The following is a 13364-nucleotide window of genomic DNA, read 5'->3' as shown; positions in this document are numbered from 1 at the left end:
CCAACCAGCTCTGACCTCTGACACTCGTCAAGCACGAACGCCCTCGGGTGGTCGTCTCCCGACATGGTGACCACGGTGTTCCGGTCGACGGCGCCCCAGCGGCTTTGGTCCACGGTGTGGCGGGTGATGGTTGACGTAGTGTAGCTGGTCCAGTATAGCATATCCCAGCCCCTGTGGTACGCCAAGCCCTCCACAGAGCCCACGTCTGACACAGGAAGGAAAGCGGAGAAGCGCATCAGTCACAGGTTGTGTTCAAATGCCAAAACGCAGTCCTCTGCTTGCAGGTAAATGCTGCCTGGTGTCGCAAAGTCACAACTCTGGACATGACAGCTTGCTGTAAAAGGGAGTGAGGTGTCATTCGGGTCTTTTATCCAACAACCACGGTGCCAAAAGGACACGGGGAAACTTTTTATTACACTGCCTCATCAACGGATGAGAGGGGGTCATTTTCTGTTGCACAACCTTGAAATGAGCTAAAGCAGGGCTGCCCAATGCGTCTATCGAAAGGTTTTGAGTCGATCTCGGCAGGCAGGTGACAAACCTGAGACCAGCACTTCCTCTTCTGACAGGCTTATCAAAAATATTCACTAAGATCCTAAACGTTTGTAGCTTCATTAAAAAAAAAAAAAAAAAAATCTTTCTTAAAAATCAACGAAACTTTGTTAAAATTAATAATCTCAGTAATTATTGTTTCAACAAGGTGTTGCGCAATTCGGTGTTTCGGTTCCATTAAAAAAAAAAGAAAAAGAAAAAATAAAGGCGACTCAAAGACCGACTGACGAGCAGAGCAGGAGTTTAAATTAGCTAATCAACCACCGCTGTGTTCATGAGAGGCTGATTAATAATGGAGAAATAAATATCAAGCCTGGAAACCGGATGTCGTAACGGACTGAATGTTGTGTTTTTAAAATAATCTCTGCTCGTCTTGCGGGGCGCAAGCGGTTGCCACGGCAACCGGTGTGCTTAAACGCCAAAGAGACCGAGAGTAAAAAGGTAGGAGATGTTTTCAGCTGATCGTCTGTTCGGGTTGTTTTACCTTTGTTTACCTTTGCTGTGGCTCATTAGTAGTTTCTGAACATTGAATAAACGACAAACTTGGACTAATTACCTCGTTCGCTTGTGAGCATACGTCACAACAAACATCAAATAGGACAAATATATTTAATTAAGTTTTAACAAATTCTACCGCCGATAATTGTGTGAAATTAAATTGATTATATCCCGACTTCAGAAGATTTCCCTTTACCTTTCCTGGGCTCTTTGGTTCCTCCTATCAGTTTGTAGTTGCTCATATTTCAGTCATCAAACCAAATTTCAGATCTACCATGACTGACCGACACCTGCTGGCGTCAGGTTTGCAACCAGCTTCTGACTGAGAAACCAGTAACCTCCTCCCAGTGTCAGAATCTCACCGAGGAAGAAACATCGTTAGGTTTTCTGTCACTTTATTATTTCTGCTATAACTGATGTATATTCGCATAAGTCAATAGAGTTTAATTTGCAATTTTTATGTCTTTGTGTCATGAGGTAGATCTCAGGCGGCTGGTGAGAGAAAAAGTAGATCTTGCTCTCAAAAAGTTTGGGCACCTCTGAGCTAAAGGATTTTTTTTTCTGCCTGTAGGGAGGTAAGAGTACACCAGAGGATAGAGGAACACAAAGTTCAGACTGAGAACAGCTGTGCTGCTAATGAGAAACAGCCACACATGCACACTTACAAGGCTTCATTAAGAGCAGGACTGCTTAACAATGAAAATAAACTTCTGTGATAGTTCCTGGATGGACAGATATGGCGTACACATATTTTCTCTCATATGCTCTCATCTGTAGAAAATCCTCACATTTAAATTCCATATTTTCCAAGATCTCGTACAGACATTGTTAATAATGATAAAAGAGGTCTTTTCTCAGGACTGGATACGACCTCGCTAAGTCTTTCCCACTTCTGGCCCAGCGAGGCTCCTTGCCAGATGAGGCACATCTTCAGTCTGACGCCAGACATGGATCACTGTTTCTGTTATGAATGTTTCCAAGTGAAGCAACGCTGCTCCGAACTTGAGCAACTTGCCAAACAGCGCCTTTTTATTTGCATTCATAAATCACTGCGCAGTAAAAATCAACGTACATATGATATATTCTTCCTTGTTCCCTCTCTCCTTAGAGCTGCTAATGAGCTGTAAATCTCCAAATCTTCCTTTTTACACAAAGTCCTTCATCTTTCTGTAGACCTAAACTGTCTCAGCATGTACAAATTTGCTGTTGCCAATCAGACGGATGAGTTGCAGTTTTATAACTCCTAATGGTGGCTTTCCTGACACAGATTTTATGGCAGCTGCCTGCAGTAGGTGTGATAGCTGCTCAGTGTTTGCTATCAGGCTGGAAGTCAATAATTACCCAGATTTTGCAGGCGAACGCCGTTCCACTGACTCCTCTTGTTTATTTATAGTATCTATGCATATTTTGTACATCCATGCACAAGGACTTCTAAACAAATCTTATCCTTTCTGATAAGAAGCTAAAATGATGAAGCATGGGAAACAAAAAAAAAAAAAAAAAAAAATCTTTGCTAGGCGTCATTAGGTCCTCCCACAGTGAGCCGGCCAACCCATCTCTGCTGTGCTGTCTCATAATCGGTCCAGAGTTCACCTACCACTTATTCGCTTACAGTCAAGCTTCTCACCTTCTACGTTCACATTGTGCTCCCAATCCGCTTTGCAGAATATCCCTCTCTGCGGAGAAAAGAGGGACTGGATTGATTTGTCCGACTGAGAAGTGATGTGGAGCGGTGGGCTGCTGCGAGGTGTCAGACCTGAGCTTCACAGTTTTCATTCAAGCTCAACGGGAGACCGAAGAGGAGCAAAGAGCCTACTGGGAGCCAGCTGATTGGACGGTACATGGAAAATAGATGCATCACTGAACAAGTCTGTCATGTTGACGGTCATGTCCCAATAGGAGCATGTCAAGAAGAAGCAGGTGTTTATATTTAACAATCACCTTCTCCTCTAAAAACTGCCTGGTAATTGTCAGCACCCTCGCTGTTGCGTGTTTGGAAATCCATGTGGTGTTATTTCTTGGAAGACTGTTATTGACTGTGACTAATCCTTTCTACAGGTATTATCAGCCGTTTTATGACTGGTTGAGTGAAATGACCGAACAAGCTGTTGGGGAGAATTGAGAGCGTCAGAATCACCTGGACCGAGGACAGGATGTGTAACTTTTCTGGCAGCAGCGTGGAGCAGATGTGTAACTCTTCTGGCAGCGTGGAGCAGATGCGTAACTCTTCTGGCAGCACCGTGGAGCAGATCTTCGTTCCCATAATGGATTCACTCATTTTGATCCTGGGAGTTACCGGACAGAGCTTAGTGATGGTGATCTTGTGCAGACGACAGCGGAGGCGTATGAAACGCGGTGGACAAGCTTCCCATGCGTCCACGATCGGCACGGGAACGGACATCCTGCTGCTGGCTCTGAGCGCTGCAGATCTGCTTCTGCTCTCCATGATTCCCTTCTACTCCGCCGCCATAGCCATGAGGAGGTGGCCGTTTGGGGACGCCATGTGCCGCCTGGTGGGCTTCCTGGGGTCTGCCTGCTCGTCTGCCAGCATCTTCACCCTGGCGGCGCTGGCCGTCTCTCGTTATCTGATTGTGGTGAAACCCACCAGAGCGTATGGCCTGCTCACCCCGCGCAGGGTCTCCATGGTTGCTGTCCTCCTATGGGTGCCGGCCTGCTGCCTCGGAGCCCCTCAGTTGGCTTTCCGCTTCGTGAAAACCTCTCAAGGAAGCCCTGACCGCTTCATTTGCTTTTCCTTCCTGTCTCAAGAGCAGCGGATGATTTACGGACTGTTTCACTTTCTCGCAGCCTTCATGATTCCACTGGTCACCATCGCGGTGGCGTACGGCAGCATCTACGTGTTCCTGTGGCGGGGCCAGCAAGCCAGCACGACCCCCCAAGTTGAACGCTATCAAAGCAAAGTGACTCAGACGACGGCCATGCTGGTGCTGGCCTTTACTGTGTGCTGGTTGCCCTCGTACGGACTGGCGCTGGCATTACTGGTCAATCCACACTGGGCGACCACAGGGGCCACAGGGGCCACGCCGCGTTATGGCGCCATTAGTGTGTTTGCTCGCCTAATGGCAACGTCTTCCACAGTGATGAACCCTATCCTCTACGTCCTGATGTCCCAAAAGTTCAGACAGGATCTGCTGAAGATTTTCAAACGGGAACGGCAAATCGAAAAGAACAATGTGGTGCTGTCTACTATCTGACAGTATCGGTGTAATCAAATCAAACAAACTTTATGCTGTAAGACCTGTGAATAAAATGGTTGCCACTTGGCATCAGTGACAGACTGAAACTGAAAAGCCATGTCACTCGTTGTGAACCGATATTCACCCTTGAGCTGCGTTAGGAGATTATTGTGCAAAACGGTCTTAAAATCTAATCGGTGTCCAGATGGTTTACAAGAACAGTAGGAATTATCCATTCTTGGGAAGAGTGGCGAGAAATAAAGACAAAAAAGGCTCGATTGTTTACAAGCCAGTAAAACCCACTAAAGAAAACCCACTGCATGTTTAGGGTCGTTGTCTGTGCAGCAAGACATTGCAGCTAGAACTAAAATGCCTTTATGGTCTGCATTCAGTGGTACTTAGATGAAATTTTAGCATTAATAATTAGCAAGAAAAACATGAATGTAGTAATCGTGTAGCATCTGATGAGAGTGGCCCAGGAACAAATGCTGGGGTCGACTTACACTGTGATTTATTCCTTTGTAAAGTTCAACCTCAGATCAGCAAACGGCATCAAATCTAAATTCATTTCTGTTTCAAGTTAGAAACTCAATTAAATTTGTTAATTAATGCATGTTATTTGTTGATCAGGATACCTGCTTGTGGCAATACAATGTAATAAATTTTCTGCGATTTGTACTGTCAAACAGCGCAGCAATTAGTTTAATAAAGGATGTTTTATAGCACAGCATGTGATTTGTATAAAAAGTTATTCCTGTTCAAATTCAGCCACATCTAAAGTGCAAAGTAGCCATTTTGGATTTTGACGCCGGGGTCGGTAAGAATCCTCCGACTTGAACTCAGAATCTATTAAGTTCTCCAACTTTAAATCTTGTAAATGTACATTTCAGAATAACAACAGAACATTAAACTAAACTCCTCCTTCTGACCAATTATGCCAAACAATCAAATGAGTGTCGAGCAACAAATTATGAAGCTTATCTTCCTTTTGTCCCACTGTTTTAAATGAAGTGAGTTTGTTCAAATTGTGGTACTTGTCAAACTTTGTGTCTACTTGGGTGTTACTATAAAATGTTTGAGAGCCAGCAATATAGATCAAAGCATAATCATGTGTAAGTGACCTGATTAAAGTCCAGACTTCAATCTAGTTAAAAGCCTGTGGGAAAACTGATGTTTGTAGACAGCATTCGTTCAATCTGAATGCATTATTTGGTAAAGAAATAAAAACAAACATTTATTTTTTCATCTGTAGTGTAGATTGCAGACAGGAGAACTGCATTGCGTAAGACGATCACAAGATTTGCTGTGGGTGTGGATGCTTTATGGGCACAGTAGAAGAACCAATACTGAATCACATTCCTTGTTAGACAGATTAAAGCGAAGCTACTTTGGTAAAACATTAACATTGCACCTGTGTTTTGTTATGCTCGGATAAAGTAAATGAAGGCCTGTTTGTTTCTGGACCTCCTGTCCATTTTGTTCTCACAGCATAAACAAAAAAATAATTCCCCTTTATTTTGGGTTTGGCAACAACTTGAGAAGAAAGAGTTCCTGGTTCTGTTTACATAAGTGGGAGTTTCTGTGGAAAATCTTGCAGCTTTCTTCTCCAGGATTTCTCATCAGGGGGCTGATGGCTACACACAAGCCCTTTTTTTAAAAACCAAAAGAAAGAGGTTGGGAAAAAAAACACAGTTTGGCAAATGACAGGGTTTGTATGTTGGAGGAGAGTGTGGGAATAAAAAAAAAAGAAAGAAGATAAATAGAGAAAATATCTGTAGAAATGTCCTTACCCTTTGAACTTCTTTGTTTTGTACACTGAGCATTTGAACAGACAATTTCTAAAAAGTATTTTGAGTCAGAGGGACTAAATACAAATACATCTATGCCGTACTTTTCAAATTCTTATGACTAAACTTTATAGCACCGTGTTATCACTTTCTTTCTGCTTTTCATCTATGAACTACTTTGTGGTGGTTCATCAAACAACCACCACAAAGTATTTTGTAATGTTGCAAAATGCAACTTGAAAAGTATGAATGTTTTTATGAGACAAAAGTTGACCGGGTGGCAAAACCAAAATGGAAAAGCATGGAAACTCACTCTCTACGACAGTTTTGCGGTCCGATCCGTCGTCGCTGATCTGCTGGATGTTGCCAAAGTGAATGTCGCTGAAGAAGATGCGGTTGGCTCCTTTGCCCCCGCCTCCTCTGTAGTCAAAGGTGAGAGCGATGATGTTCTTCATGTGCTCTGGATCTTCGAACGGCTTTATGGGCGCGTTCAGGTTGTTCTCGTCCGACAGGTGGACGCTCTTGAGTATGGTGCGCTCCGAGTAGAGAAGGTAGCCGTCGTAGTCGCGGCAGCCGCGGCCGTCCTCGGCCAGCATGCCGTGAGCGCAGGCACAAGTGCGCTGGCCGTTGCCGCGGTAAAGGCAGAGCTGCTCGCAGCCACCGTTGTTCACTTTGCACACATTTGTTCCTGCGAACAGACGCAAACATAAGCGACTGCATTGATTTCTAAATCAAATTATGGATTTTTTTTTCTCCCCTTTCTTTGGTTTTGCTTACCTTGCTGCCTGGCCCTGTTGAAAACCTTGATGTCTTTAAGCTGAACACCAATCCCAGTTCTCAGAGAGACGGAGTCTGTGGCGTTCTCCTTGCTGCCTCTTTTAATGGAACCATTCGCATGTGTCCTGTATGAAATACACAGTGTTCATTAGATGCTAATGCTTAGAAACGTAAAGAAAATCATAATGAGCAGCTGGGGAGTATCTGACCTATCACTCCAGTAGATGTAGCTCTCAAACACAGACACAGAGAACATGTCCATGTTGTTGCTGGCCAGCACCACCTCCCTGTTTTCTCCAGTCTCCAGGTTTATACGCTCAATCTTGTCTGTCCTGGCATCACACCAGTACAGCAGACCGTCCTACACACCAACATGAAGTAATCGTGAGGCTGCACACTCCCTGCACCTTCATCTCAAAAGCATAAAGAAGTGCTCCATTGTGGCTCACCTCATAGTCAATGGAGATCCCGTTGGGCCAGCTGATACTAGCGTTGACCAGGATCGCCCTCTGTGAACCATCCAGGCGGGACCGCTCGATGCGGGGGTACTGACCCCACTCTGTCCAGAACAGGTAGCTGCCAGCAAAAACATGTAGGAGCACAGAAACACTCAAATGGTGTAATCAATAGTGAACTGTAACTACAAATGTGGTGGTTGAGCTGCACAGCGTATTTCATTTTGTAATTCTCACCCTTTCTCAGGATGCACAGTGATGGCACGTGGCTTGTCCAGGCCCTGGGAGATCACCACGTACCGGAAGGAGCCATTCAGGCGAGCCACCTCGATCACATCGAAACCCTGGTCAGTCCAATAAATGTTTCCTGTGTAAGACAGAGGAGAAATGTTGAAAAACAGACAGATCTGTAGGGAAGATGTACGTCCACTGTATATATAGTCTAAACAATACATGTTTTACTCATCTGTCCCTTTTTTAGTGCAAGTTTTTTTATATTTTGAATTGTTTCCCCAAGTGTATTATAAGCCTGGCGGGCCACCAGGCTTTACTTGTGCCCCCACCAGGCTAAGCATTGCTTATTTATTTAAGTCTTTTTAAAATATTTGCATTTTTTAAGGCTTTATAGTTGGTGTTCAGGTGTTAATCTTCCAATCTTTCAATAAAACATGACTACCAAGTCATTTATTTAAATTTCCTGTCAACTTTAAACATTTTTGAACTCAAAAACACAAAAGGTTGCTGGATGAAATATATTACATAGATACATAGATAGCTAAAATAAACTATCTATGTAACTAGCAAATGACTATTGCTTTTTTTTTCCATTCTTAAGTTTTACATTGTTCAGTCTTTTTTGGTGAAGCCTCTCACCAGCTATCCAGTCCACAGCGATCCCCTCCACTCTCCCGATGCCGTTGGTAATCACGTCTTCTCTCCAGGTCTGATCTCTCTTGGCCCTGCTGATGGTACTCAGGCCCATATCCACCCAGTAGATTGTATCATTCTCTACAACAAACAAAAGAAAACAGGCTTCCTGATCAATAAAGGGAAATTATAACAAGAAAGTCAGAGGGGGGAGGGAGGGTGAGAAAGCTTTACCAGCGTGGAAATCTATGCCGACAGCTAGTGAGGTGCCAGAGACAGGTACCAGAGCATCAGACTTGTCTGAAGGGTCCAGAGGAATACCCCGAATGCCTTCATGAACAGAATACAGAAGGAAGGAGCCGACTCCTGCAATAAACACAAAAGTAGATCTTAGAAATCTCTGAGCCACTCCCTGACCGTTTATGTTAGCCTGTGAAGCAGAATTTGTTTGAAATTAGGATCTTTGTATGCACGCGAACACATCCTACCCTCGCAGGACTGCTGCCCGGTTCGCAGGCTGTATCCCGCAGTGCACATGCAGGCTCTGGTGTTGTGGGAGGTGGGGAGGCACAGCTGGGAACAGTCTCCATTGTTTTTGCTGCAGAAATTGGTGCCTGTGAGCCGAAACGCACAAAGACAAACACACAAAACAAATCAAAGATGAGTAACCGGGTATAAACAGAGGTGCCTGCGATAAACATTCAGAGGCTTTAAGTTAGACCCTCTGTCAGACAGATGCATGTTGTCTTTCAAGGGACTTCAACAAAGAAATGTTGCACCTTTTTGCACGGTTTCGTTGTAGATCTTCATGTGCATCATGGGCGAAGTGCTGTTCCTCAGGACTTTCCAGTTGCCACCGTCTTTTTTATCACACGTTCCCATCTGGTCGGTTCCCTGGTCCGCCCACCACAGCTTATCCCCTTCGGTGAACGTCACACAGCATAGACATTACACATCATTTCTGCTGAAACTGCAGCTCAAACAAAGAGTTTATGATGATGGGCACATTAAGGCCTACCCATAATAGCAAGAGCTGTAGCCTTGATGAGCTTGCCCTTGGTGCCTTCCAGCACCTCCAGTCCAGAGCCGTCCAGGTTGCAGCGGTTGATGGTGCTGTTTCCTGAGCTGATCCAGTAGAGCTGAGCCGTGTCAAAGTCGATGGAAAGGCCTAGGAAACAAAAGAGCACGTAAGAGCAATGTCCGACCTCATCACTAGGGGGAGCCGTCTCTTAGTCACAAACACAGGGGGACCATGGTCTCTCACCAATAGGGCCTTTTTGGTTGGTGAAGAGGACACTGCGGTTGCTGCCGTCTGTGTTGGCCATGCTGATGTTGTCGCCGTCTGTCCAGTACAGCTTCCTGGTGTAGACATTTTTGTAATCAGCAGAACATATCAAAAAGACATACTGAAAGAAAAGCATATGTCACTGTAAACTTGGAGCTTAGGTGTAACCTATAGAGCCTTGCAAGTTTCTCAAACTTTTATGTATCTTATTTCAATTTTGACCAACACAAAGTAGTGTGTGTGACAGAAATGATACATGGTTCTGATACTCTGACAAATAAAAATCAGAGAACTTAGGATGTGTTCCAGCCAGTTTTTCATACCAAATACTGACAAGTTTGTCAAAATTTCTTGCAAAAGAAGTCAAACTAGAACATCTGTGAACAGCAATAAGACTTGCCAACAATTTGACTTATGTCTGTCACTTTAGGAGCCATTCTTTGGTCTTATGACCTCATCCTCTTTTAAATCTCTCTAAAACTTTCCCTCTGACCCATTTGCTGCGTGTCTTGGTCTTCGTGGTGCTGTTTCCCACTATTGTTTTTTAACATAGCTTTGAGGCTTTCATGGAACATCTGAATTTCCACTAATTGCAATTTGTCATACCGGATTTTATTTAGGGATATCAGATTAAAGTAAAAACAACAATTTTCAGATTTTGGCTTGCTAAAAAGAAAAAAAGAAGGAAAACGAAGCATTCTTTACATTCCACTTCCCAAATATGTTTTCCAGGGGAGGGGACACTTTTGAAATCTACTGTATGTCACTCTAAAACTAGATTTCACAAAATCTTCTGAAAACTTATAAACTAACATAAAAGTTTAATTTTGTTATTTTTTTGTACCTTTTTAACTTAGTTAATTGTTTAATCTCGCATCGTAACCAGATGCAATTGTCAGCCCTTTTTGTGTGTCGTTGCGTATTTAAGCTATATTTAATATGTATCACTTCCTTTTAATTCTAACCACATCCAGCTACAGCCTTTATTATATTTAACATGTCTCAGAAAAAAAAAAACAGACTAGGGGATTCACATTTCCTCTTTCAAGCTTTTCCCTTTTTTTTTGTGCAAACACACAGTTTATCCTGCCCCAACCTTTTTTGACCCCACCCACTCCAGTTGGGGTCAAGTGTGTTTGTGTGGCAGAGAAAGCAGACGGCTCCAGCATATGGTTCTAACATCTGCTTCTCATTTTCAAACACACCAACAAAGCTCTGATCGGGACCAGTCCTATTCTTCACCGTGTCCTTCAAAGAGACAACGGAGTAAACAAACAACAGACACACTTTCTAAATGGAAATCAAACACAGAAAGGCACACATATTCCTGCAGAACCACGGTATTTGGAGGTACAGATGGTTTGTCTGTGCGCTGTTCGACCGAGGGGGAGGCTAGAGCCAAGCTCTGTTTGGAGATTAGGGGGGGAGAGTTTCAGGAGGGGAAAAAATGAATGTTTTAAGTAACGCAGGAAGGGACAGGATGTAGGATAAACAAAGAGAACTTAGATGGAAAAAGACAAAGAAAGACAGAGACACTGGCTGTGAATCAGACGCAGAGTCTGTCTGAGCTCAGAAAGTGTCAAAATAAAAGACAGAAGCAGCAGAGGATTACAATTAAAATGAGAGAACAAACTTTAAAGCCATTTTTATAGCAAGAAAATGCTTAAGGGTTAGCTGTCGGTAATCTATTTATTAACAGTGACTACATAAAGGGAAAACTGAGAAGATCCACAGTAATGTGTTTCACATTATCAGTAAAACCAGGTAGTGTTTAGTGTTTGGACAATATGGCTCTTCACTCAGAGCAGCAAGGCCTGAGGTATCTTTAGCACTCCGCTAAGCTAAAGTATTCTGTTATTTCCTCTCTATATGACTTTTCTACAGCTAACTTGGATGTCCGGTCATTGGGACACAGCATCTCTCATCATATTTCACATCATGTAAGCAATGCAACAAAATAACTCAGTTCGGGTATGAAGCTTCAGAGTCGCAGCTTTAAGGAATCTCAGCCACATTTGATCACGTTCAGTTCTAACTTTTAGTAAATTTATAAACCTTGAACTGACTTGTTCTAGACATGAGAGCGACTTTTTAAAGAAAAATCTAAGATTAATGAGACTTTTATTTATCCATTTGCTTGATGAGCACTATAAATTTACACAAACTTAAAAAGTACAGTATATAGTGTAAACTATAAAAATTACTTTTTGTAATGAATAAGGTTAGCATTGAAATTATCAGTTTTAATTGGTTCTTATGAAGTCAAAGTTAGCTGAATGGTGTTTGTCATAGGGTGTGTTTATTTATGTGTGGAGGCCACATGTGTTGGGGCTTCAGCAAGGAGGCATTTATGGAAGAAAAGGTCGCTGGGTAAAAGAAAGAATACGTCTCACAGCAGTTTTCGAGAATGAGAGGGTTTCTACAACAGAGAGTTTACGACGAGCCCCTTTCTATTTCCGTATGTGTGAGTGAGTGAGTGGCACTGACCCCAGCATTGGATGCATCACTAGACTGTGTGGTTTGTCCAAACCCTGGATGACGGCGTTTTTAAAGGAGCCATCCAGTCTGGCGACATTAATCTGTTTCTTATTGGCATCATAGCTGGTCCAGAACAGGTTCCTGGACACCCAGTCCACCGCCAGGCCGTGCGTATTGGGTAGATCTGATGAAACACAGCAAACGTGAATTGTAGAAACAACTCTTTGGTTTGGACAGAAACTCAACAAGCCTTTTTAAAATAACAGACAGTAGAGAGGACAAAGGAAAAACTATAGTGTGACCCTTCTTTCAGTGTTACTCCTCATCATTAGAGCTCTTTTAGTTTAAACAGTTTTTTCATTGATTTTTTTAGTTGAACAATGTCTGCAAACCTGTATGCTGGTTGTGTGCCAGCTGTATTTTGACTATTAACAACAAAAGTTTTTTTTAATTATTATTTTTATCTGAATTTCAATGGTAAAATACATTTTTTTCAGTCTGTGCCTAATATACTTTGCAGTTTCTTAATTTTTTTTTAAAATTTAGACCAATGTTTGCCCAAAACAGATGTTTCCCTTGCAAGTCTAAGTAACGATCCTATGAAAGATGTTCTGCCTCATCGTCCTTACCAGCAGAGACCACGGTCTCGACTCCGGTCCCATTAATAAAAGCTCGCTTGATCGTTTGTGTCCGCACATCTGACCAGTAGATGCGGTGCTCCAGAGCGTCGTAGTCCACCACAGTCACGTTGTCGATGTCCGGCACAGTGAAGGAGATGATGTAGTTGTAGTACGGGTTGTCTATGTCCACTCCCCTGATCTCTATTTGTCGAGCGTAAAGCAGAAACTGGCGAGACTCTGCGGGGGAGACGAGATGATGACATGCGTCCATTAATGCTCAGTGAAATTGGTCAAGTGGTGAACGCAGCAACAAGTCAAAAAGGGTAATCTCTGAAAAGGAAGCAATGCCTAATCTGTGGAAGGATAGTTGCTGCAGGGATGAGTGCTTCTTTGTATCATTCCTGCTGCTTGAACAAACGCTTAATTCAATTGTATCTTTGACTGACGTGATTATATGTGGCAGGGTAACGGCACAGCAGCCGCGGTGAGAGTAAATTCAATCAGTGAAAATACATAACAAATAGGATAAACTCAGCAGTCACTGTTTGTCTAAATCTGCGCGGCTTCAGTGATAGAAAGAAGAAATGGAAAGGGGGGATTGAGATGGGAGATTAATGATTCTGTCAGACTGTATCAGGCAGGCAAGAGTATGTTGTGGATGTGGGGCACAGTAATAATGGCTCCTCAGATCTAATATCACACAACATAATTGAGAGCCTTGCCCTGAATATTAAACTCAAGCAAAAAATAAATAAAAAACAAGCAGCCTGCCATTATATAAAGAAGAAAACATTATATTAAGCTTAGACGTTCGCTCTTCAGAGACTCACATTTCTACACACAAGCAGCAA

The 13364-nt window shown here is 43.0% G+C and overlaps 2 protein-coding genes across 11 annotated transcripts in view; one reads left to right on the top strand and one right to left on the bottom strand.

Moving 5' to 3' along the window:
* The window catches only part of LOC106925267 (low-density lipoprotein receptor-related protein 1-like), a 107631-nt gene that overhangs the window by 20746 nt on the left and 73521 nt on the right, over nt 1–13364 (bottom strand). For all 7 annotated transcript variants that reach the window (XM_014999475.2, XM_014999476.2, XM_014999479.2 and 4 more), the window contains 14 exons: nt 12523–12750; nt 11903–12077; nt 9395–9489; nt 9149–9298; nt 8910–9050; nt 8619–8744; nt 8365–8496; nt 8137–8271; nt 7501–7630; nt 7258–7384; nt 7018–7169; nt 6809–6933; nt 6345–6719; nt 16–205 (listed from right to left, as the gene is read on the bottom strand). In XM_014999475.2, the coding sequence (XP_014854961.2) occupies nt 16–205; nt 6345–6719; nt 6809–6933; nt 7018–7169; nt 7258–7384; nt 7501–7630; nt 8137–8271; nt 8365–8496; nt 8619–8744; nt 8910–9050; nt 9149–9298; nt 9395–9489; nt 11903–12077; nt 12523–12750 (2281 nt within the window). The remainder of the gene's footprint in view (nt 1–15; nt 206–6344; nt 6720–6808; nt 6934–7017; nt 7170–7257; nt 7385–7500; nt 7631–8136; nt 8272–8364; nt 8497–8618; nt 8745–8909; nt 9051–9148; nt 9299–9394; nt 9490–11902; nt 12078–12522; nt 12751–13364) is intronic.
* Nucleotides 193–4974, top strand: LOC106925269 (galanin receptor type 2-like). Of its 4 annotated transcripts, none has more exons than XM_014999487.2 (3): nt 193–284; nt 2716–3013; nt 3109–4974. In XM_014999487.2, the coding sequence occupies exon 3, from the start codon at nt 3204–3206 to the stop codon at nt 4260–4262; it is 1059 nt and encodes a 352-aa protein (XP_014854973.2). In that variant the 5' UTR covers nt 193–284; nt 2716–3013; nt 3109–3203; the 3' UTR covers nt 4263–4974. The 4 variants fall into 4 exon arrangements, with proteins under 4 accessions (XP_014854973.2, XP_014854978.2, XP_014854977.2 ...); XM_014999492.2 differs by lacking the exon at nt 193–284 and adding an exon at nt 492–993 and having other exon boundaries at nt 2716–2887; XM_014999491.2 differs by lacking the exon at nt 193–284 and adding an exon at nt 492–993 and having other exon boundaries at nt 2716–2970.

The sequence above is a fragment of the Poecilia mexicana genome, unplaced genomic scaffold (assembly GCF_051168715.1).
Source record: "Poecilia mexicana isolate PSO_F unplaced genomic scaffold, ASM5116871v1 scaffold_5, whole genome shotgun sequence".
Lineage (NCBI taxonomy): Eukaryota > Metazoa > Chordata > Actinopteri > Cyprinodontiformes > Poeciliidae > Poecilia > Poecilia mexicana.
Note: the sequence above shows the minus strand (reverse complement) of the source record. Positions and strands in the feature narration are given on the sequence as shown.